A 23,374-nucleotide genomic window follows, 5' to 3' on the forward strand; every position below is an offset into this window, starting at 1 on the left:
GATGTGAGTGTTTAAGAATATATTCCTTCGGATCTGTAGGTTTCTCTTGGTTGTGTCTTTGAAAGCAGGTGCAACACTTGGGTGCCAAAATGTCATCCAAAAATATCGTGTACTCAGGTCATAACTAGAGCACAGCACCTTTCGCTGAAGGTTGACTCAAAGGATGTTTTGAGGGCAAGTATGATTACTGTCTTCTAAGGTGATCCAGAAAGTAGCAATGAATGTCAAACATGCCTAATCTTCCTTTTACAACCACACCGGAGATAACGTTTGATAAACTGTGCAGCCTGTTCACGTTCTCAAGGTTATGAACTCCACATGTGAATAAGGCACAATCTCCATCGTTTCTGCCATTGTTTTCTTGAGTTCCATTCCAGAGTTTGATGGAGAGACCAAGAGCTTACTGTATCTCTGTTGACTTCTAATTTTGTAGACTTGATTACTCACTTCTGCTTTTCCTGCTTTACGACAGAATAATTGTGGCTATTTTCCTGGCCCCTCCAAGTGGCCTGCCCCATACTCCTGCTAGATCCAGGATGGCTTTGTTGAGTGCATGAGCAGAACGCTGTGGATTTTTTCCTACATCCATGAGGACTCAGCACATTCTCTATGTCGCTTTCTATATTCTTTCTTCTGATGTTGAGGTTCCGACTGGGATTTCATCGTGGATTCACGTCCTCAGTAGTAAGATAAGACAAGGCAGGATGTAATCCTTGGCTCTGCTGTGTGGGCCGTGTCTTTGGGGAGGATTAGTGCTAGTGATGATCCAAAACAGTTGCGAATGCTGACATCCTCATTTGGTAGTGATCTGGTAGGGATTCCTTTATATATGTATGTTTTCAGTTTTCATATACATGGAGGAGGATGATTTAACTGAAGAAACTCTAATGAATGAAAAACTACTCTGGGTTGCTTAAGCATACAAGAGCTGATGGAAGGAGGGATCATTGGGAGGAAAGACTTTGTTGGATGACGGGAAGAACCAGTCTGGGATTAAATGATTGCTGTAGATAATCCTCAAAATGAGTTAATCCATGCGAATTAATCTAACGTGTATAATCAGCTTTGAGGGCAGCTCTGTTGTCCCTGGTCTTTAAAAAGGAGAGTGGAGAAGCCAATATCCAGTCAAGTCACAAAATGTAATTAAAAAGGAAAATGGTTTCTCTAGGAGAAACAAGAAGGGCTTGAGTTTGGTTGTATTTCCTCCCGCCTTCCCTCCCTTTTCACGTGGCTGGATCTTCTAAGTGCCCATGGCGCTCTGCTCCAGCCCTTACCTGTTCCAGCATTTCCTCCAGGGAAAACCTTACTGGGGGTGTTTTCACATCTCCGAATACACAGTCATTGGTGTGTCAGCAACCTGAGCAACCAGCCTACGTCTTGTGTGTATCTTGGTGTTGTATGTATAATCGCTCCTCCAGGAATGTAAAGGAATGTTTTCCACTTAATCATAAGTAACAAGTGACTTTATAACTTTAACAATATGACGTGTTATTATGTGACACATCAGATAATCGTGCTCTGGGAAACAAGTTTCCATTGGAGAAATAGAGGAGGTTCTAAGATAAAAGATGAAACTGTATTTTCTAGACTGCAGGGGGAATCCTGTAATCGATTACCAGGGAAGGAGGGGAACTCTCCATCCCTGGAGATCCTTAAAAATTGAGCAGAGGAAATATCTGTGAGAAGGACTGACACCTTAAACCTCTTTTGGGGCATGCAGATAGAATGACAACCTATTCTGTGACTCTTTGATGGCTTGGCCTGGAGTAGCGAAGACTGGGGGGAAACAGGAAAACTTCTCTGGGTACGGAAAAGAGCCACTGTTGCTTTCCATGGGAAGACAAGTCACAGGAGCTTAACCTAAAGCCTTAGTGATTTAGATTACATTTCACGGGTAAGAATTTTTGAGACCTAGGTTGTGAAAATCCTGTGAACATTTGCAAACTACAAGATTGATTTGTGTGAGACCCAGAGTGAGCTCCGTGATTCTGTTGCAAGAAGAAATATGTATATTTTTCAATGTTGTTCCAAATAGAATTATTCCAACACCCTATATTCAGTTCATGGCATTCTCTTGGGAAAGGAGAACCTCTAAAGCTAGTATTTTCAGGCACCAAGCATCATCCCTGCTTTGGGGATAACAGTGGGGAGCAGGTAACAGGTGTGAGGTCCCTTCTGTCTGGATACCTGTACAGGGCTGTGTTGCTGGGTCATCAGCCCCGGGGTGAGGATGAGTCTGGGACAGAGCCCTCTGCTGGGTCAGCCTTGTCCTCCCCTCCGGGCTTCTTCCCTGTGAAAATGCAGACGTGTGTGTGTAGCGTGGCTGGGAGAGGGCTGCAAAAGCCCCGTCAGTACAAAGGGAGGCAAAATACCTATTAAAAAGCATTATCGGGGCACCTGGGTGGCTCAGTGGGTGGCTCAGGTCATAATCCCAGGGTCCTGGGATCGAGCCCCACATCGGGCTCCCTGCTCAGTAGGGAGCCTGCTTCCCACTGCCCCAACCCCTGCCTGCCTCTCTCCTTACTTGTGATCTCTGTCAAATAAATTTAAAAATCTTTAAAAAGCATTATCTTCCTTAGTATTTGGTTGCAGTTTCAACATTCAGCCACATGATGTCACAGTTGGATTTTGATTTTTGCTGTACATTTGTCTCCCAATGATAGGTGAAGGCGTTTTCCAGGCGGGAGCAGAGAGGTCTGAGACACGGGGGGCAGCAGAAGTCCAGGAAGATGAAGACACGCAAGTGGAGATCCCGGTTGACCAGGTAGTCCCCATGTACAAACCAAATGGCCACTCTTTTCTTTCAAGTTCTGGGTTATCTGCTCCCGGCTGTTCCTAAGCGTGCGCTTAGACAGTCTCAGGAGCTGGGTGTCCAATGACCCACGACACACCTTTAGGTCTTTCTAGTATTCCTTTAGAGAAGAGCCATTTGGGCTGTCTTTAAATTTTTATTTTATAGTCATGGGGAATGAGGTGACTTTAATAAATAGCATTGAAGGAGGTAGATTGCGGTAAGCCCTGAGATGCAAAGGGGGAGAAGGTTTGATACAGAAAAAGCATATTGGCTGGGAGTTTTTATCTAGAAAAAAAGTCCTCCATTCAGAAAAGCTTTTTTCTTTTCTTTTCTTTTCTTTTTTTTAAACGCTGTGATATTCTCTCCTTTAGGTCCTTGAAATTGTGGTTGGAATTTATTTTTCATAAAAGAATTGCGTATACAAATACAACGTGCATGTTTGCTGTGTGTGTATTGATTTTCTTTTTAGGCCTACGGAACATAGTACTTGGAGGACAGAGAGAATGAGAGTGGGTGAGTGTGTGTGTGTGTGTGTGTGTGTGTGTGTGTGTGTGTGTGCGTGCGCGTGCATGTGCTTGTAGAAGGGTTGAAGGAGTGTTCGTGTTGTTTAAATGATGCAAGAAATAAGTCAGTTAGGCTTTTTAATACAATTCAGCTGGATTTCTTACATTTCTAGATGGAGGATTGGAATTGAGGTGGGGAGGGGGGACATTGTAACCCCAGGCTCAAGGGAATGAGAATTCACTAGGAATTGCCACTTGTCCTCTGACGATTATGTGATATTCCCTTTACAGAAAGCGAATTTCAATCCTACAGTTTCCATAGACGAACTTCTCAGTCATATTTGTTTTCACGGAGGGGCAGCGGGGCCGCTGCTTGATGATTCCACAGGCGTTTCCCACAAGCATCGCCTTCCTGATGAAAAGCCTCATGTGTTAAAAATCACACAGATTTCAAAAATCCAATTTATTACCCAGGATTAGCTATAACTAATAATTTTTCATAAACTCCAGTTATAGGTTTTCTTTTTTTTCCCATGGAGGGAAAATGGAATTTTAAGTCTTCTGTGATGCTGTAATTAAATGTTATAGTGGAAGACAAAGGAGAGTAATCGTCTGTATGTACAGCTGCCCCAAAACAAAATGAATTTATTCCAGAGCCAGAATGCCACAGATCAAGGGAGAATCAGACTCTGATAACCAACAGAGAAGTCTCTTTGTTAATCACTTCACAGGTTTCAGAATCTGTGGTAGGTGTTTCTTATGCTACCGGAACAGCCCGGGGTAGGTGTCTGGGAGCTCCATTGCTCACGTGACCGGAAAGGGGTCACTTACCAGAATGCGCGTCTGTGGAGACACGGAGTCAGCGGACCCGTGAAAGCTGGGCAAGGTCACCACACTGATGTCAGTTTGAAGGAAATAGAACCCAATAACCAAAGGTCAGAATTGCTTTCTTCTTTGACCCCATAAGTAATAGAACTGGAATTAGCTGGTGGCCATGGTTGGCGAGAGGTACTTATGGGGTCCGGTCTCAGGGTCGTTCTCTCTGTGGCCTGCTGACCTTCTGCTCTGTATCCTCAGCAGCTGTGTTACGGGTCTTGTGAAGCACCCAGTGAGGGTGTGGAGAAGTTAGTGGAAAGCTCCACGATCGTTGAGAACAACTCTGCGGATGTCCTCCCACTGTGTTCTCCAGGAAGTGGTGGGTGCTGTTTATTGAGTACCTACCAAGTGCCAGGCACCCCGCACTGGGCACTTTCATCTCGTATAATTGTGGTGACCGCCCTGAAACACAAGTCTTACCCTGCCTACTTCATATGGAGAAAGGAAGTGAGCTTGTGTAGGTGAACTTGCTTGTCCAAGGTTGTACCATTCTATAGAGGAGTTTGTGTTTGAAAGTAGGTCTGTCCGGTTTCGAAGTATGTGGGTGATCTGGGGAAAGAGTATTAAAATGCAAACACACAGACACACACAGGAAAAAAAAAAACCCAAACCCCAAAAAGCCAATTACTAGCTTAAGGAAGGAAAAAAAAATTCCTGCATAGGAAAGGAAATGTAGTCATCACATGCACCTTGGCTCAGCTGTAAATTACACTGACGTACACTCCCTCTTGGGCCAACACAGTTCATTTCTTTGGACGGATTTCCTATCATCTAAATGGTTCATGTTATAACTTTAGTCGAAGGGCTGTGGACAAGGGTGTGTGTGTGTGTCTGTGTGTGTGTAAATACCATGTGTAATCGGCCAAGTAGTGTATCGATGCCTGAAAAGCAGATCAAGTTTTAGAAGTAAATATTGCCAGGAGCCAATTCTCCGTGGATCTCTTGTGTTTCTGCATATCTTATGAGCAGAGGGACAGATCACCTTTGTTCTGGATTATCTTATCTCTCTCCTTTTTTTTTTTTTTTTTTGGACTGTCTTTTTAACGATGTTTGAACAAGCTTGGAAGACAGACACAGTGACTTCCTCTGAAACAATCACTCTAAGCTTGAGGCAGTCTTACCTCTGAGGGAGGTTTGGCAATTTCTGGGGACGTTTTTTTGATTGTTAGACCTGTGGGAGTACTCCTGGCATCTAGTGGGAAGGGCCAGGGCTTTGTCTTGTAACGCACACAACAGCTCTCCCAACAAAAAATTACCCTTGGTGTAGAGCAATGGCCAACTTTGTTTATTGCCCAGTATCGTAAGGCCAATGTCCTCCGGCACTGCAGGTCAGGCAGGGTTAGTATCCACTGTAAAAGATACGGCACTGTCGAACTCTATGCTCAATCTGGTCAAAACAGTGCGCCTGGGTGGTGTAGTTAGGCGTCCAGCTCTTGGTTTCTGCTCCAGTCACACCTCAGGGTCATGGGTTTGAGTCCTGCATCGGGCTTGTGGTGTCTGCTTAAGACTCTCTCCCTCTCCCTCTACTCTTCCCACCCTAGCACACATGCATTCTCTCCCCCTAAAATAAATGAATAAATACAAAAAAGAAACTAGTCAAAACTGTAAATGTTACATGTATTTTAGCACAATAAAAGTATTCGGAAAAAGATTGGGTTCTTTCCCTGGATTGTGAGCCACTATTTGTATCACCTGGGTCCCCCTTCCCATTGGTCTGTGGGAACAGGATCCCGGGGAGTGAGTGCTTGTGGTGATACTCTGGCTATTGCTGTTGCTGTGAGGAATAGAATTCTTTGTCTCTGACCTGGGAGTCTCGTGTCTTCTGCCGCATCTCTGACATCATGGCAGGCTAAAGAGGATGCTTGTAAGTAGGGTAAAATTCCAGACCTTCCAGAGTCCTTCCATCTCCCTGCATGAGTGTTGGTGTGTTTAAGTGTGAGCAAATGTGGACTCACACCAGCCAAGAACATGGCCAAACTCTGTCCCAACGTTCAGACTCTTGTCATTTTTTAGACGACCCTGGATCTAACTACTTCTAAACCCATGGGTAACTGAAGAATGGCATGTTTTAAAAAATGTATTTGGGGAGGCCAGAATGAATATCTTTTCTCAGGAGAGAGTTTAGGTCGAACAAGAATAAAGTATTCTTTTAGAAATCAGGTTTTTTTGTGTGCACACTCCAAATCAATCTGGTTCCTCCTAAGCAGAGGAGCAAGTGCCTGATTAGCCAAGACCTGTGTGGTCACACTCTCGCACTGGTGACTTGTGTCACTTCTAAATGGATGCTTTTCCAAGTGAAGGTGGCAAGCAGTGAGCTTGCTCTTAACTAAGGATTAGGCAGGAGAACCCACCATGTCAGAAGCCCAAGCAAACAAATACCTAGAAAATAGGCAAATAAGAAGATATATTTTGGATTTTGTTCCATTTTACAGAAGAGGGCAGATGGTGAGGATGGTAACTTCCGAGCGGTTTCAGATTATTTTATAGCTCTCCCCATCCATTTGTAGATGATTTTGAATAGTAAAATAATGAGAATTACAAGATGTTTTTATGCTAAGTAGTTTTCATTAAATAGCGTTTAACCTGTATCATGAACACTGGAGAAGTGAAAGCTTTTTTTTTGTAATTGGAAGTTTTGATGCATACTCTTCTTTGTTTATTTAAAACTTAATTAGCCATTAAGTCACATATATAATATATAATATTGTTTAAAATTTAACAAAGATTACAACAAAAGTAGCAACCATGTTCCTCACCTCTCCCTGCCTGCATTCCTCTTCCACAGAGATAACCCATTTGAACCCCTTTCAGCTTTTCCTCACAGAACACACCATTGTATTTCTAAACCATACCTCCTGCCCTCCCTTCCATTTTAATACCTCTGAAATCTTTGGGTCTTGCAAGTGATTGCATGTCATAGTTTAGTTGGCATTTTTTTTTTTTTTAATTCTAAGAGGTACATAAACTAATGGAGATCCTTTTAAATAGGTGACATCCCAAATTCGGTAAAGTAAGTTTCTTGATTTTAGTTTTCAGATGTAGATACAGTTAACTTTATCTCTAATGACTGTGGAAGATGACTGTTTAGATCTCTTACCAACTCTTCTCCCCCAACCCCCCAATAAGGCCACATGCACACAAACACACAAATGCACGACCCTCTCCTTCTTTCTTTCCACCCTCATAATGACGATTTTGGCTGAGTCAGTGTTTAATCTGTACGTTATCTTTGCTATGTCAGCCTTATTGAGTTGAGCCACAGGGTGGACTCTGGTTACGTTTCCTTTCCTGCGTAACACTCTTTCCCTTCTTCCTATTTTAGTAATTGCCTTTTTTTTTTTTTAATTCATTTGCTTACTTTTCTGTGTAGCTGTTACCAAACCATCTCTAAACTCTGCCAGGTGGTGGGCTTCCCCTTGGTGTATGCCAGTGTGTGCAGTGACGATGACATTTCACCACCATCTTTTTTTCTCAAACATGTCAGTCCTCGGGTTCAGGCTGGTTCCGTGTTCTCTGGATCTGCTTTTTAGAGTTATCCTGGGATTTTTCTTGACCATTATCTTGGGAATCTCCTTCACTTCCTCAGGGGATGGGTCTCCTCTCCCTTGGATTCCACATCTCCCTCTTTCTTGGTCACACCTTAATTAGTTGTGGAATTCACCCTGAGTGGCCTTCTGGGAAGCATGTTGTGTTTGAAACTTTACATGTCCGAGTGTGTCTTTTTTTCCCTACTCAAACTTCACCATAAGTATGGCTAGGTGTAGAATTTGAGGTGAGATAATGATTTCTCTGAGAATTCTGAAACCACTGCTCTGTTGTCCTTTCCATCCAGAAGGGCAATTGGGAAGTTGGATGCCATTCTGTTTCCTGAACCTTTGTAAATAATCCTTTTTCCCTCTTTGGAAGCATTTAGGGTCTTTCCTTTGTTTCTGGTGTTCTGAAAATTTCCCATTATGTGCCTTGGTGCAGCTTTTTGGGCTTACTATACTGGGTGCTAAGTGGGTTTTTGTGTTTTTTTTTTTTTTTTTTAAGATTTTTGTTAGAAAGAGCGCATGAGTATGGGGAAGGGCTCCCTAATGCAGGCACCTAAGGCAAGGCTGATCCAGGACCCCAAGATTATGACCTGAACTGAAGTTAGAGACCTCTCTTGGCTTTTTAATTTTTGAAATGTTTATTTCTCAGTTCAGGAAAAAAAGTATTGAACTATCTCTTTGAGTTTCCTTCTCCCCATATCTACTCTGTCTGGAACTCCCAAGTATTTGAATACAGGCCTTCTTAGACTGACCCTCCACTTACTTCTCCTATGTTTCATAACTATAAATTTTTTACTATTTTATCAACTTCTTTTAAAGTCAAAAAGCCTCAGCGTTTATCTTCCATCTCTTGATTTATTTCCCTTGTCATCATATTTTGTTTTTAATTTCTCTCATATTCTCTGAATGTTCATTTTTATAACCTCTTATTCTTGTTTTATGGATGTGATAGCTTCCTTTATATCTCCAAGGATTCATCTATTATTTTAAACTTTCTTTTCCTGTAATATCTTTTGTTTCTTCTGTGTTTCTTTCTAGGTTTTGATTTCTATCTCCATGTTAGAGGTGTTTCTTGGCTGTCTGGTGAGAGTTTTTTTTTTTTTTTAATTGAAATATATCTGGCCTACACCATTCTATCATTTTAAGGTGTATGTTTGGTTAGATTTTAGGGTGAGGCATTAGGGAAACTCTGTATGCATAGGCTCAGCTCCTTGGGTTGGGGGAGTTTCACTGTAGGATGATTGTTTTTTTGCCATTTCCTTGGCAGATATCCATTTCTCATTATTCTTTTAGGTTGGTCTTTTTCCTTTGAATGGAATCTTTTGGGTGTCAGCCTGGATGTGAGCATTTGGGGACCTGATGGTGGGATGGGGCATTGGGGATCTTGCTGTTTAGAAATGTATACTTCTTGGTTTCAGTACGGTGCCCGTGGTGCCCTTGTTCTCAGCTGTGCTGAGTCTGGCTCCCCTGTAGTTCAACATCTTTAGAGAAGAAAACTCCTGTATTTCTCAAGGGCAGGGAGGGGATCTTGGGAGTCTCAGTGCTTCTTTTAAAGACTCTAAGCCAGTCCCCCTTTTTTAGTCACACATACGCCCCTTCTTCCAGAGATAGATGGTGCTGCCAGTCCCTCAGCTGCTGTAGGTCCTTCAGCGCGCAGAGGTCTGCTTCTCAGCTTCCCCTCCCACAGGAGCAAATTTTAGCAGCATCGGTTCTGCTGTCACTGGCCCCACAGCCATTGGCTTTCCCAGATTTTATGGCTGTTATTTCCTTCCCAGGCTTCTGTGCCCTTATGGGGTCATGGTTTGGTTTTTTTGTTTTGTTTTGTTTTGTTTTGCTTTGTTTTTCCTAATTGCCTTTACTGACAATTTAGAGGGATGTCAGAAGGGAGCTAAGTGGAAAAAAAAAATTCACATTTGTTCAACGTGCTGTATTTAACCAGGAATCCCTTCGACACTAATTCATCCCAGGGAAAATTAACTGTCTTTATAGAATGTCCACTAGTGATGAGAAACGGGCAGCCGACCAGATCTCCCACAAGAAACTCTTTGGCTGGCACAGGGTTCACAGAATCTCCTTAGTAGCCCTGACACTCTTCAGTGCACTCCAGACCCCAGCACACTGTGTTACCAATGCTGGTCCTGGATTACACACTTGTGTCCTTTGCCCAGCCCCTGGGGACATTTGACATAACACCACTAAAAAAAAAAAAAAATCTGTAGTTGGGACACCTGGGTGGCTAGGTCATTTGAGCATCTGCTTTTGTCTCTGGTCATGATCCCAGGGTTCTCAGATCGAATCCTGAGTTGGGCTCCCTGCTGGGGGGGGGGGAGTCTGCTTCTCCCTCTCCCTGCTGCGCCTCCCCCTTCTTGTGTGTTCTCTATCTCTCTCTTTCTCAAATAAATAAAGCAATCTTAAATAAAAATCTGTAGTCTAACCAGAAATAGTGAGGTTTGAAATCCCAAGGTACCCATTGACATAGTTGTGTTCTCCGTGCCCGCGCGTGGTCTCACCATTTACCCAAACTGCTGCTTACGGGGAATTGGCCACCACTGGCAGTCTCTCCTGTGACAGGCGAACTAGATGGAGAGCTTCTCTGCATTACTTTTTCACGAGTAATAAAAGACACAGAAGGGTAAAGGGAGTTGCTTTTTCTGACCAGACCCATAGATCCATGGAATGTATTTGTGAAAGTAAGAATTATAAGATGTTTAAAACCAGAAGGGACGTGGGTGCAAGCTCCGTAGTGTGCCATCGAGGACACAAAGCCTCATCTTCCCACAGAGACACAGCCTGCTGAAGGGGGTGTCCCTGCAGGTGCCCAGGGCTTCCAGCTTGGAACTCTCTCTCTGAGCACCTCAAGGGAGGGCAACGGGGGTGATTAGGGGCTTCTAGTTTTCCCACAGACAGCAACACATGCCATCTGTGTGGAGGGCTCCTCGGCTGTCACTGCCTTCACTGAAGTGAAAGGGATCATTGTGTAAACAACGTCTCCACCATCCTTCCAGGTCCCAGGCTTTCCACGAGTCATGTTCACATCCACCGCTGTAGGGTTTGTGCTCCGCTGCGGGACTTGAGATGGGGATGATCTGGCTTCTTAATTTCCCTGTGCATCCTCAGCAAGGCTCTTTGTGACATCCTGTTTCTAGATTTGTGTTTACTTGATGGAAATGGTGTTAAACATTAAAACATAGCCCTTGGGGATTTCTAATGTAAGTGAGAGAAAAATCAACATTTACTTCTAAAGTGAGAGAACTTATTGGAGATTTTTTTCCCCCCCTAATGATGACTAAAATAGTCTCATGCTATCTGAATATGTTTACAGTGTATTCTGTCTTCCCATATGGGTGTCTCAGGACCGGGGGAGCTTCGTGGGCTCGGGTGGGCCAGCTCTCAGCAGGTGCATGGCTGGAGCCTCACTCTGCTCTGTCCTTGCAGGGTCACATCTGTGAGCAGAAACCCCCCTTTTTTGTAGGTCACGGTACTTCAAACCAAAACTAGATCTTTTAATTAATTAATTTATTTTTCTCTTCCTCTCTGTGAAAGCTGAAAACCGGAAGTGGTATTTTATTATCACGAAAAACTGAAACTGAGTATTTCCAAACACCTCATTCAGCTTGGGTGGGGATGACTTTGAGTTTCCATGGCAACAGAAGTAAACTCAAGTAGGGTGACTTCTGTGTCTGCAACACCATTGCTGGAACTCCACAGAAACGCTTTCCACGGAGAGCCGGAAACAGACCCTCCCCTCTTTCCCAAAGCAGAAACAGAAGGTGGTAAATGTTACATGAGAAGTAGACTTCATTTTGTTTCTTTTTGGTGCTGATCTCTGCCATTTTGTTTCTTTTTGGTGCTGATCTCTGCTCCCTGGAGGAGTGGGTTTCAGGGAGGGTGCGGTGACAGGTGGGACTGGGGAGGGGACACAGTGGTTAGGGCGGTTAGGGACTAGGGAGGAGGACGCAAGTGGTTACCTTGACTAGAAAGCTCTAACTTGTGCTGTTCTCTCAGATAACTGGGGTCTTAAACCTTCACATATAATCCTCAGGGAACGTCAGTGTAAATATGACAAATAAATATTTCTTCTAAAGTGGGCAGGACCTCAGCTGTGGTCTCCCTTTTGATGCCTCTCCTGTGTCTAGTTTGGGTGCTGCTGTGGCTGTCAAAGGTGTGATGTGGGTTTCAAGTGCACGACCTCCGAGCCGCCCCAGCTGTCCGTGACTACCCTCCAAGTAATTGACACTTTCGACATTCTGTGACTCATTTCCATATGATTTCCATATTCCATCTCCCTTCCCCTTGCCACGCAGGAATCTCGAGTTAACCTTAGTCACTGCATGCTCACTCTCTAGGAATCCTGAATACTCAGAACTGTCCCTGCGAGGACGCAGCCGGTGCTAATAACTACCAGACCTTTCCTGACTTGCCATCCAAATCAACCATTATCTCAGACTGCCTGTTAGGAAATAAATAGTAAGATATGCAGATAAGCGCATGCAGGCAAAAGGCACTTAGAATACCAACACTGGTGTTGTATTAAGGAGAAATATGGAAGCTTTCTAGTAAAACTTTGTAAGAACAATTGCTTATGATAAATAATATGCTTTTTTTTTTTAAGTGGGGAAGGGGGGTAGGGCAGAGAGAGTGGGAGGATCTGAAGCAGACTCTCCACTGAGCACAGAGCCTGATGTGGGGGCTCGATCTCTCGACCCTAGGATCATGACCTGAGCCAAAGCCAAGTCATATGCTCAACCAACTGAGCCCTCCCTGCCCCCTAGGAGACCCTAAGTAACATGCTTTTTGACAGATAAACGTTCTTACCTTTTTTTTTTTTTATAAAAACTTGTAGGATTGAGGATATATATTGTCTGTAATTGTACATATATGTGTAACGTGTCTGTTACTCTAGCCGTGCTGTGGTTGCTCCTGATGCCAGGTTGTGGGGCTGGAATCATTTGAGGGACTTCTGTGATCCTTGCTGTCCCGCTACGTACATTGGGTTGTGCGTGTCCTGGAGAAGGTCTAGTGCACACCCTTCCTTGAAGCCAGCAAAGCAGGGGAATCGTGCTTTATACAGGACTTAGGATTCCGCAATTCCTCGTAGTCCTGAGATTTTAGGATAGATGTACTGTTTGGAGAAACAATTCCTACCTGAAAACGGGTTCTCTTAAAATTTTAGCCACAGATTGGCTAAAATTTGAGGTCAATGCAAAGAAGAAGGTAAATCCCCTTCGAAAGGGAGAAGACTTGAAGCCTTGGTAAAAGCATCTTCCTGATTTGTTGCCTTAGCTCTGCTGTGTCTCCTTTCTCTAACACGACCCTTAATAAGGAATGGCAGATCGTGACCTAAGCCGAAATCCAGAGTTGGCCGCTTAACTGACAGAGCCCCCCAGATGTCCCAACGCCAGCCTGCATTTTAACCGAATTAATGCATAAGGGCAGGACTGTGGCAAAGTGTCTTGATACTACTTTTTGTTTGTTTTTATGTGAATTAGGTTTAGAAGGGAGAGCATGGGGAGTAGCCCACCAGAGCACAGTTTTAGTAGTGCAAACCCTGTGCTTGACTCTTCCTTCAGACAACCTCTACACTCCTTCCATTCAACGGCGACGAGAGTGGAGTGAGAGCAGTCGTCAACATGTATACAGCTTGTTAGCTTTACAGTGGTCTTTTATGTGCGTGGTCCTGTTGGTTCCTTACTACAATCCTGTGAGGTTGTTGTGATCGTCCTCAAATTCCAAAGGGGACTTGGGCCGGGTGCGGTGACGTCACTGGTACTCAGGCTGGGTGCAGTGGTGACTTGGAGGGACCTGGGCTGGGTGCGGTGACTTCGCGCAGACTCCGGTGAAAAGGCCTTTTTTCCTTCCTGTTCCTTTTCCTCCTCCCTCACCTCCCTCCAGATGAATTGCCACTTCCTAGTCTTACCTTTTCCTTTGGGATTCCTGCTCCTTCCTCCCCATACAGCCCCCCCTCCCCTTGGCTGTGTGGCTACCCCTCTTATCTAAATTACTAACGTTACCAGGATCTTTGTAGGGTTCTTTGAGGTGTTACTGGAACATGGGCTCCGTGTCCCTGAGCCTTGTTCACTGACTCGACGCCGGTGCCTGTATCCCAGCCAGAGGGCAGGTCCAGCTAAATGCACAGAGGCTGAGAACTACTTGGGGATTTTGAGGAAATTAAATAGTTGTAAGATTTTTTTTTTTTTTTGTTGCGGGGAGGGAGTGGGGCCCTAGGAATATTTTTCCAGCACTTTCTGTATTTTAATTCTAAGTGAGCTGCTCCTCTCAGATCTTTTTGTTAGTTCATTCATTCAGCTTTCTCATTCATTCAGCGCCAGCAGTGACTTCCCACCAGGAGTCACAGGACAGTCTGTGAAGGGAAGGTTGTACACCTGACACAAGGAAGGTGTCTGCCTGGAGCGTTAACTGCCCAATAAAGCAGGGAGATACCCAGAGGCTGGTTCCTCAGGTGGCACATTCCCTGGGCATCTTCGCAGACAGAGAGGTGGCCACACAGCTCCACCTGGTGGTCAGGAGTTGGGGCACACGGTTTCCTTAAAAGTTGAAGCAAGAGGGGCACTTGGGTGGCTCGGTCGGTCGGTCGGGCCTCTGATTCTTGATTTCGGCTCAAGTCCTGATCTCAGGGCCATGGGATTGAGCTCTGTGATGGGCTCTGCTCGGTGCATGGAGCCTGCTTAGGATTCTCCCGTCCCTCTCCCCTCCTGCTCATGCCCCTCTCCCCTCCTGCTCATGCTTGTGCTTCCTCTCTTTCTCTCTTAAAAAAAAAAGAGAGAGAGAGAGAGAGAGAGAAGTGAAGAAATTGAAGATTCTGCTAACATACAACAAACCATCGACAATTCTTAAATAGAGAGATCTGGGGCCTTTCGGACACTCACAGTGTTGTTCAGCTGTCCCCTCTGTCTAGTTCCCGGGCATTTTCCATCTCTCCCAAAGGAAACCCCATGCCTATGTTTTAAACAATTTATTTATTTGAGAGAGAGACAGAGACAGTATGTGCGCAAGTAGGGGGAGGGGCAGAGGCAGAGAGAGCGGGGGAGAAGCAGGTTCCCAGCTGAGCACAGAGCCTGACACAGGACTCAATCCCAGGACCCCGGGATCATGCTCTGAGCTGAAACCCAGGAGTCAGACGCTCAACCGACTGAGCCACACAGGCACCCCAAAACCTCCTGCCTGGTAAGCAGCTTCTCCCCATTCTCCCTTCTCCTCAGGCCTGGCCACCATGAATCCACTTTCTGTCTTCATAGATTGACCTATTCTGAATGTTTTGTGGATTTTCGTGGAAATGAAATCATATAGTAAGTGACCTTCTGTGTCTGGCTCTGCGTAGAGCTAACTCACAGCCTGCCCCCCAGGGAAGAGCTGTTCTTGCTGTGAGGGGAGATCCCAAGGCCTCTAAGAACAGCATTTACCCGAGTAGACTCTCCATTGTGGGCGTCCCACTGCCGGGGCCAAATGTCAGGTCAGCATTGCTCGAGGGACACCAGCGTCATCCTGGGGAGTTTCTCTGCAGCAAGAGAAGGAGGGCAAGGATTGAGGGAGTGTGTGGCTTGCTGACTCCCCTCCTCCCTTCCTCCCACTGTGGACCCCCACCGTCTTGTGGAAGGGGCGTTCTTTTGCTTCTCTGAAGGTCCTCACCATGGTATAGATTTTATCTGTGTGTGTGTGTATGTGTGTGTGTGTGTGTATGGGGTGTGAAACCCAGTGTTCCTTCTGGGGATGATTTGATTGATGTATGCACTGGAAACATCTTTAATAATTTAATGTCTGCTTCAAAGGAGATTACACCAAAAAGCACATTGCTTTTCATTTATTCATTACAGATCTGTCATAGCAGAATTTTTTTTTTTTTTTTTGGCCTGAGTTGTAATGTCATAGTAATAATAAATTGTGTTCTACACTGTGGATATTTTAAAGCATTATAAGCCTTTTAACTCCCATTACCGTCTTATTTAAATGGATCCAACTCTTAGTGTAGCACCTTAATCTTTCATTTTGTAAAGCTGAGCTAACCAGATGTGGCTTCGTGAGATGATGGTGAGAGAGCCGTGGTGGGAAAGTGTAACAGGACGAATGGGATGGGAGGGTGATCCTGTGTGTTTACAGCAGTGCTCCTAAGGGTGGGGACAGCAGAGCCTGAACTCAGGGCTGGGTGTCTCCTTCCTTAGACAGAGGTTAGGGTCTGTCCCCGCTGATTGCATGAAAAGAAGAAAAAGAAAAGTATATGTGTTTGGGAATTGGGAGTGAGGAAAAAGAGTGAGACGAGAAATGCAAAACTAAAAACTAAAAACCAACTCACACTATTTTCCCACATTTCAGAATAAATCCAGATTTCAGGAAAGGAAAAGAGACTTCACTTGACACAGAAGTAGTCACCTTAATAGACGTTAGCGTGTTCTTGTAACAGATTCTCAGAGAGACAAGGGACAGACAGATCTATGCTCCTAAATGATGGCAGTGAACTTGGGGTGTTCTCTGTCATTATCCTTCCATGTTTTTATTATAGAATTCTGTATAACTTCCCTTTAAAACCAAAACAAAATGTTGCTCCGAATGGGGCGAGTTTAGATACACTAACCATTATCCAATTCTCAGAAATAATCTAAAAAGAACTCTGCTTTCATTGGCCCTGGTGCTATGGTATTTCTGGAGTTTTGTTGTGTAACGCTTCAGGGACTCTGCCCAGCCCTCCTCATGACGCGTCCTCCCTGGATCCCGCCGAAAGTCTTTCAGAGAAATCTGGAAATGTTCGGTAATTGTTTCATGTTGAAGCGGGGCTGCGACTTTCGGAGCCACAGCTCGGGCCGCTGAAAGGACACTCGGGGGTGCTCGCCGCAGTGACAGCGTGAAGGAGAAACTCCTCGTGGTATGTCTTTAAAGACAAACACTGGGCCCCAGGGGCCAGCTGTGGCCCTGGGTTCCAGTCCCTGCCCTGCCTGGTCATTGCCGTGTGATGCTGTCAGGGTTGTGTGGCTCCTCCTTTTCCTGACGCGTGTGGGGACCTAAGAGGTGGACCTGGCACGGGTGTCAGGACGGTCTCACGAAGTGACGAGTGTGCAAGCACAGGGCGCGACTCTCATAGCGGATGGGAGCCGGGGCCTCTGGGGACACACTTCACCTGCACATGGCGTTCCCATGGGCTCCAGTGGGCGCCGTGACTGAGCCCGGGTGGCAGGCTGCCATGCCCACCACCCGAGGTCACTTTCCGGACCCCTGCGCCAGGCTGTGTAAGGTGTGCCTGGTGCCCGCCCGGCTCTGAGCTCCCGGATTCCTGTCGGATTTGTCTCCGAATGTCTAGCTCCCCCAGTGCTGCTCAGCACCGATGGATACCCCAAGCCCACTCATGAGTCACGGTGACTCATGATGGAAGATGACCTCTTCCGGAGGGGCAAAGGGAGTGCCCCTCACGTCCTTCAGAGTCCCTAAGGAAGGAGCTTGGGGACTCTGGACCCGAGACCCTTTGGCCTTTCCTTGGGCTCTCATGACATGTGCGTGGCAAGCTGCCCACAGTGATTCTGAGTCGGCTCCTTATTCTAGCTCTTTCCCACCTGCAGTCCCCTCTCTGTCCTAGTGTCCTGTTGAGGAAGCCCCCTCCAAGCCCTTGCTCCTTAGGGTGCATACACACCCACCCTGGCCCAGACATTTCCTCTCCCCTGCCCTCTGGACGACCGCACCTGTCCTCTCCCACAGCACACTCTTCTTGGCTCGTCGCTGGAAACAAGTCTGTCTCAGGGCTTTGCCGTGAGTGTTCTCTGTAGAAAGAGTGGGGCGGGGTGTGGGCATGGGCGCATATTGCTTTGCCTCTTGGAAACTGGAGGTTTTTCTCACCTCCCTTCATCTCGGTCTTACATATCAAAGCAGGAAACCCTTACCCAGCATAGGTTCCATTTCCTAAGTCTCCGTCTTCTCTCTTCACACCATCTGGCGGGTTCACCCCCCACATGCCCATTTCTGTCCCGCATTTGGCCTTCCCAAGGGCCTCACCCGGGGCAGCAAGCTTAGGGATCGTGGGGGCCCCACGCCCTCCGACATTGAACATCCGAACGAAAAATGTGGGAGACCCAGCCTCACCGTATACCATGATTTAAGCTGTGTGATGGCCAACGCCATGGTCATTGGAATATCTTAAGAAAAATTAATTTTTTTTCTTTCATTTTTTTCAAGTGCATCATTGATATCATGCCGTCAAAACTGAGGCGCTATGTTGGACAGAATGCAAGATTTCACGGTTCATCTCTTTTCCTCTTCAAAGTAATGTTGTGTGGAGTTTTGTCCTGAACTTTTAGTTCACTCTGGTTTTGTTTTGTTTGTTTGTTTTTCTTCCAAAATGGAGCGTATTATGTTAACTTTTACGAGAAGACCATTAAGACCTCGTAACAAGCATTAGAGTGGTTTGGGGAGAACGGACTTCCAGAGCTGGAATGGGGGGTGGTCAGGGTGAATTTCATCTCAGACCCTCATTTTATAGGTGCTGGGGGACCACGTGACCTGTCCAGGGTCAACCAGAAGGAGGCAGGTCTCGGTCCTAACTTAGAACAAATCCTGTGTTCTTTCTGTTCTGTTCTTTAGAAGACAAGCTGTTATTTTATCGCAGGCAGTGAAAAATCTGACTCCTGGACAGAGCATGTCCTGCAAATGGGAGGCGACTCTGGTGTTTTAAGATGTGATATGCCAAGTAGGGTGGGAGGCACTGCATGTAACTGCTCTCCTTCACTCCCTCTGCATGTTTTATGATATTCTCATGTGACACTTGGGGACTCTGGCCCTCACGGAAGTGAGGTGACAGCCAGTAAGTACCCGCCCAAGCCCTGAGCCCAGGCCTTTCTCCCAAGTCTTGGCTCTGGAAGTCAGCCTCCTGCTGTCTTTTAAAGCAGATGTACATGTATCCGAATAACTTGGAAATTGCCTAATTTGGGCTCATAGGCTCTTGAGCACTTACCATTTTTATAGAAAGGACGTAGAGTGGCTTGGCCTTGGAGCTGAGTGACTGTGTTTGTGTTTTGAGATACGCCGGGAGCCCCAGGCATCGTGTGGGCAGCGGCCACATGCGTTGCTGGACAGCCTGGCCTCACGTCCTGGCGCCAGCACCCTTGCACTCTCTCTGTATCTTGTGATCTAAATACACACCAGGCATCGCCGTGGGGAGGTTGACTTCTCCTCAGAGACTTTTTTTTAAGCTCCTCCTCTGGGCCGGACACTGCACTAGGTATGGACCAAAGGCCCTACAGTCTGGCTTTGTCTCTGCTGCAGGGCTTAGGAGCACTGTTCCTGGAGTCACACGCCTTGTTCCAGTCCTGGCTCTTTGACTCCCACACAGCGGGATCTTGGGCGAGCTGTTTGGTCTCTTTGCACCTCAGTTTTCTCCCCCGTAGAAGGGGACTAACACCCACCGCACAGGGCTGTTGGGAGGGCCAGTGCGGGAGATCCTTTGCGAAGAGCGGCACGCTGTGGGTTCTCAGGGAAGGTTGCGTCTTGCCCGCTGCCGAGTGCTGTGCGCGTGTGAGGACGTTTATGTGACTGTGGCGTGATCATCGTCACGTCGTCCTAACAGGCAGTGGAGAACCTCTGTCGTCCTGCTGACTTTCCTCCCTTATTCATTCTGACCCGCCAGAGGCCAGCGGAAATTGTGGATGAGGAGGAAGATGGAGGAAAAGCGAACAAAGAGGCAGAGCAGAAAGAAGACTTTTCAGGAATGAACGGTGCTGCTGAAGGAGGAGGAGAGGAGGTGGCACCAGGTGCCTCCGAGCAGGTGGAGGGTGTCCCGGGTCCCAGCGAGGAGCCGGTGGCCCCCGCCCGCGTTAACGGAGGCACCGATGAAGAGAATGGCGAGGAGCTGGATCAGGTTAATCCCGAGCCTCAGGAGGCAGTGGAGGAGGAAGTCAAGTCGCAAGGAGCTGGCAGTGCACAAGGCGAGGTACTTCTGCTGCTTGTGCTCACGTGTGTTCGTGCATGAATGTGTGTGCGGTGCACACGCCCGTGCACTTCGGGAGTTGCCCAAGCACTTAGGACTTGCACTGAAACCACTTATTGCCGAGCAGGGAAGGACTCCACACTGTTTATTTGACTGTATTATTTCGGTCACTTAACAAGAACTGCCATCCACCTATCAGAGAGTCCACGCATCTGTCCTGTCATCCACCCATCTCCCCACCCACCCACTCATCTGTCTGTCCATCCATCCACCCACTCATCACCCACCCACCCATCCATCCATCCAACCAGCCACCTACCCATCCACCTGTCCACCCATCCCCACCCACCCACTCATCCATCTGTCCATCCACCCACCCACTCATCCCCCATCCACACATACACCCACTCATTCACCCATCTACCCAGTCACCCACCCAACTTCCTATCCACCTACCCACCCATCCATCCCCACCCATCCCCTCACCCACCCATTCACCCATGCAGCCACTCAACCCCCATCCACCATCGACCCCTGCACCCACTCATCTACCCACTCATGTACCTGTCCGTCTATCCCGACCCGTCCCCTCACCCACCCACCCACTCAGGGACCCACTCATCCATACATCCACGCACTCACCTACCCATTCCACACCTCCACCCACCCATCACACATCACTCATCCATCCACCCTCCCATCCCTTGTCTCATTCTACAGAGTTCGCAGAGGCTCCCGAGAGCGTATATAACAAATATGAACCAATACAAGTAAGTTAAGATCTGGGGAGGCACAGACAAGAAATGAACATCAAGGCCATGAGATCTAGACATGAAAGAAAGAACATCCCTTCTATCATGGGTGACTTCTTTGTACTCTGTTACGTCTCACTTGGTTAGTCCCCATTAAATGGATTAATTGAATTAAGCATTCGATGCACCAGGCATTTATTAATACGTGATGCTACTTATTAGACTGAGAGGGTAAGGAATGACACGGCAACGCCTCCTTCCTAGCCCGTGTTCCCGCTAGGGTCCCTGCAGCAGGCATCCTCCCAGGGGTTGGATGATTAAATTAGAGACTGATGAATAGAGTCAAGTTCAACGTCATAGCGTAAGAGGCAGGGTGCACTCCGCAGCCTCCTTCCCATCAGGGAGAATGAACCTTCCTGTCTCTCCCTCTGTTCAGGGCCCAGGTCCCTCGGGCTGTAACTTCTCACGTGGGCCTGGATGTCTTTATTCCTGACACCTGGTGTCATGACTGTGGTTTTCTTGATTTACTATGGACTCATCTGTTTTATTTTGCTTGGGTGGGGGAGACCAAATTTAGTGATGGCAAAATAGCAAAACCTTCTTGTGGCCGGGTTTCAATAACCTGCACAGAGTCGTCTGTAATCTGTTGTCTGGTTTACACGAAAACATTCTCAGCATCTAAATGAAAACACTCAATGTGTCTCCTTTCTCATCTTTCCTTAAGGTGAGGGAATCACAGTTGTAGTCAGTTAGAAATTCCCCATATGCCGTTCTGCAGAGTTACTGAAAATGAGCGGTAATTTGTATCCTGAAGTTGTTTGTAGCTAAAATTAGAAAGGAAATCAGTCCATAACATAATTTTCTTTCCCTCAATAAGGACATAAAATGAACTTATCAAGAAACACACACACACACACACACACACACACACACACACACATGCTTTCTCAAGGGAAGCAAAATGGCTCAGCTGGGGGTATCACCCGCAAAGCACAGTAACGTGGAGGACAGCGTCCTCACTGTCACTGATATGGTAACTACGGCAGTCGGCTTCATGAAGCTCTGTTATTGTTGCCTTTGACGAAAATCTCCAGCAAGAAACCAGAGTGCAGACCCTCTGTGGGACCTCGGTCCTGAGGTCCAAGAGTGCGCTCTCCCAGTGCTCTGGGTTTTAATTCAGTGCTATCACCTCAAACAGCTGTACCAAAACCAGTGGGGGACCTGTCTGTCCATTCTGTAAATTCAGCCTTTAAAAACAGACGTCTTGTAAGAATCGGGCCTCGGTCAAGATCAAGGTCCTGTAATGTGAAGTCCAGGTCTTCCCGGGGTGTCCTGATGGGGAATCTGAACTCGGGTCCCTGCTGTGTGACAAGTCAGGGCTGTTAACTCTGCACATGCCAGAGCAGGGCAGTCACCCGCAGGGATACTGAATCTCGCTCCACTCCCCTCTCCCCTAAGGGCAGTGAAGGCTGTTTCCATTCTCCCTCACGGGCTCCTTCAGTTACATTTGAAGCGTATCGAACATGCGAAAAACAAGATCCATACAAATTGCAAATTATACCTTAAAAATTAACTATTTCAAAAAGATGGTTTGTTTCTAGAATGGCCCCAGGTTCAGTTTAGCAGGTACCATTTTGTCCAGTGTAGCCATTCTTAGGTACAGTGTGCTGGGATGAGAGAGAGACAGACAGACAGCAGGGAAGCGGGAGAAACGCAGCACAAGCCACGGACATGGAGGTCATGTGGTGTTGGAGACACTTCCTGAGATAACAGTGTGAAAAAGGAGTCCCGATATTTTTTCTTTTTCTTTTTTAGACCACCAGTTATGGCTGTAGGGGAAAGGGCCTTGGAGCTCGTCCTCCTGTCCCCAGTTGGGTGGCCCTTATGAGGGCGGTGGAGCCTCCAGGGTTCCATGGAGCAGAGCTTGTACATCAGGGAATTCTGATCTCATCCGCTTGGATTTCGGTCTAATGGGAGGCGGGCACATTGGACGTGAGACAAGATCCTTAACAACATAAAAGAAGTCCAAGTACAGGGTTGCCCGTAACATTGGAGAAATCCTGCCTCGGTACTTGGTTTGCTTCCTGCCCTTATCTCTGTACATGATGGCTCTCGGTATCATAGTCACAAAGAATTTGTGAGCTCTGATTCACACAAGAACAGCTGGTATGGGGCTGGGTTAATGTGACATGGAGGTAGAATTGCTGTGCTTTTTTTCTCTGAAAATGCTGAAATGAAAAGTATAAATATGCTATTGAAAATAAAAGTTTAAAGTGAGATCAAGAAAAAAAAATTGAGGGGCACCTGGGTGGCTCAGTCAGTTAAGCATCTGGCTTTGGCTCAGGTCATGATCCCGGGGTCCTGGGACGGAGCCCCACGTCGGGCTCCCTAATCAGTGGGGAGCCTGCTTCTCCCTCTCCATGCTGCTTCCCTGCTGTGCTCTTATGGTCCCAGGTAGGGCTTTTGCGCAAGTAAGGTATTGAGGATGGCACGTCCCCTGGCATGATCAACTAAAACACAAAGGGGACCCCAGGAACTATTTTTAGTTGACTGTTTATATGATTTCCTAAATATGGAGTCATTTTTTTTTCCTTGTGAATTTTATGACCTTTGGGACGAAAGAACTAAATATCTTTGTTTTGATCACTTTTCTTCCAGACTGACTTAGACCCTCAAAGACCACCAAGACCAGAAGTAAAAATCACGAGCCCGCAAGAAAACGAGAATGAACAAAACAAGGACTATGCTGCCGTAGCATAGATGATTTTTAAGAAGAGAGTGTATTGATGATCAGGAAAATGAAGGGTTATAACACTTGAACAATAAGGATACAGTTACTGCTGAACATAATGTGACAATATGGTTGAATGCTGCATACGAAATTCTAAAATTAGAGGCTTAATGGAAAGGCTAGATGATTTTGGTAGCTACTAAAGGAGAGCGGCTTCTTTTCATGGGATGTGTCTGTAAAAGTCATTTAGAAAAATTAAGAGGGA

At 46.4% G+C, this 23,374-nt stretch overlaps 1 protein-coding gene across 1 annotated transcript in view; it reads left to right on the forward strand.

Annotated features, from left to right (window-relative positions):
- Window positions 1-23,138, forward strand: part of LOC111138638 (doublecortin domain containing 2) — a 134,892-nt gene extending 111,754 nt beyond the window's left edge. The window contains exons 8-10 of the mRNA XM_022490669.1: window positions 2,664-2,764; window positions 19,327-19,629; window positions 23,037-23,138. Coding sequence (XP_022346377.1) covers window positions 2,664-2,764; window positions 19,327-19,629; window positions 23,037-23,138 — 506 coding nt within the window. The remainder of the gene's footprint in view (window positions 1-2,663; window positions 2,765-19,326; window positions 19,630-23,036) is intronic.
- The last annotated feature ends 236 nt before the right edge of the window (window positions 23,139-23,374 follow it).

Source organism: Enhydra lutris, unplaced genomic scaffold, assembly GCF_002288905.1.
Source record: "Enhydra lutris kenyoni isolate GAN:26980312 unplaced genomic scaffold, ASM228890v2 scaffoldscaffold93, whole genome shotgun sequence".
Lineage (NCBI taxonomy): Eukaryota > Metazoa > Chordata > Mammalia > Carnivora > Mustelidae > Enhydra > Enhydra lutris.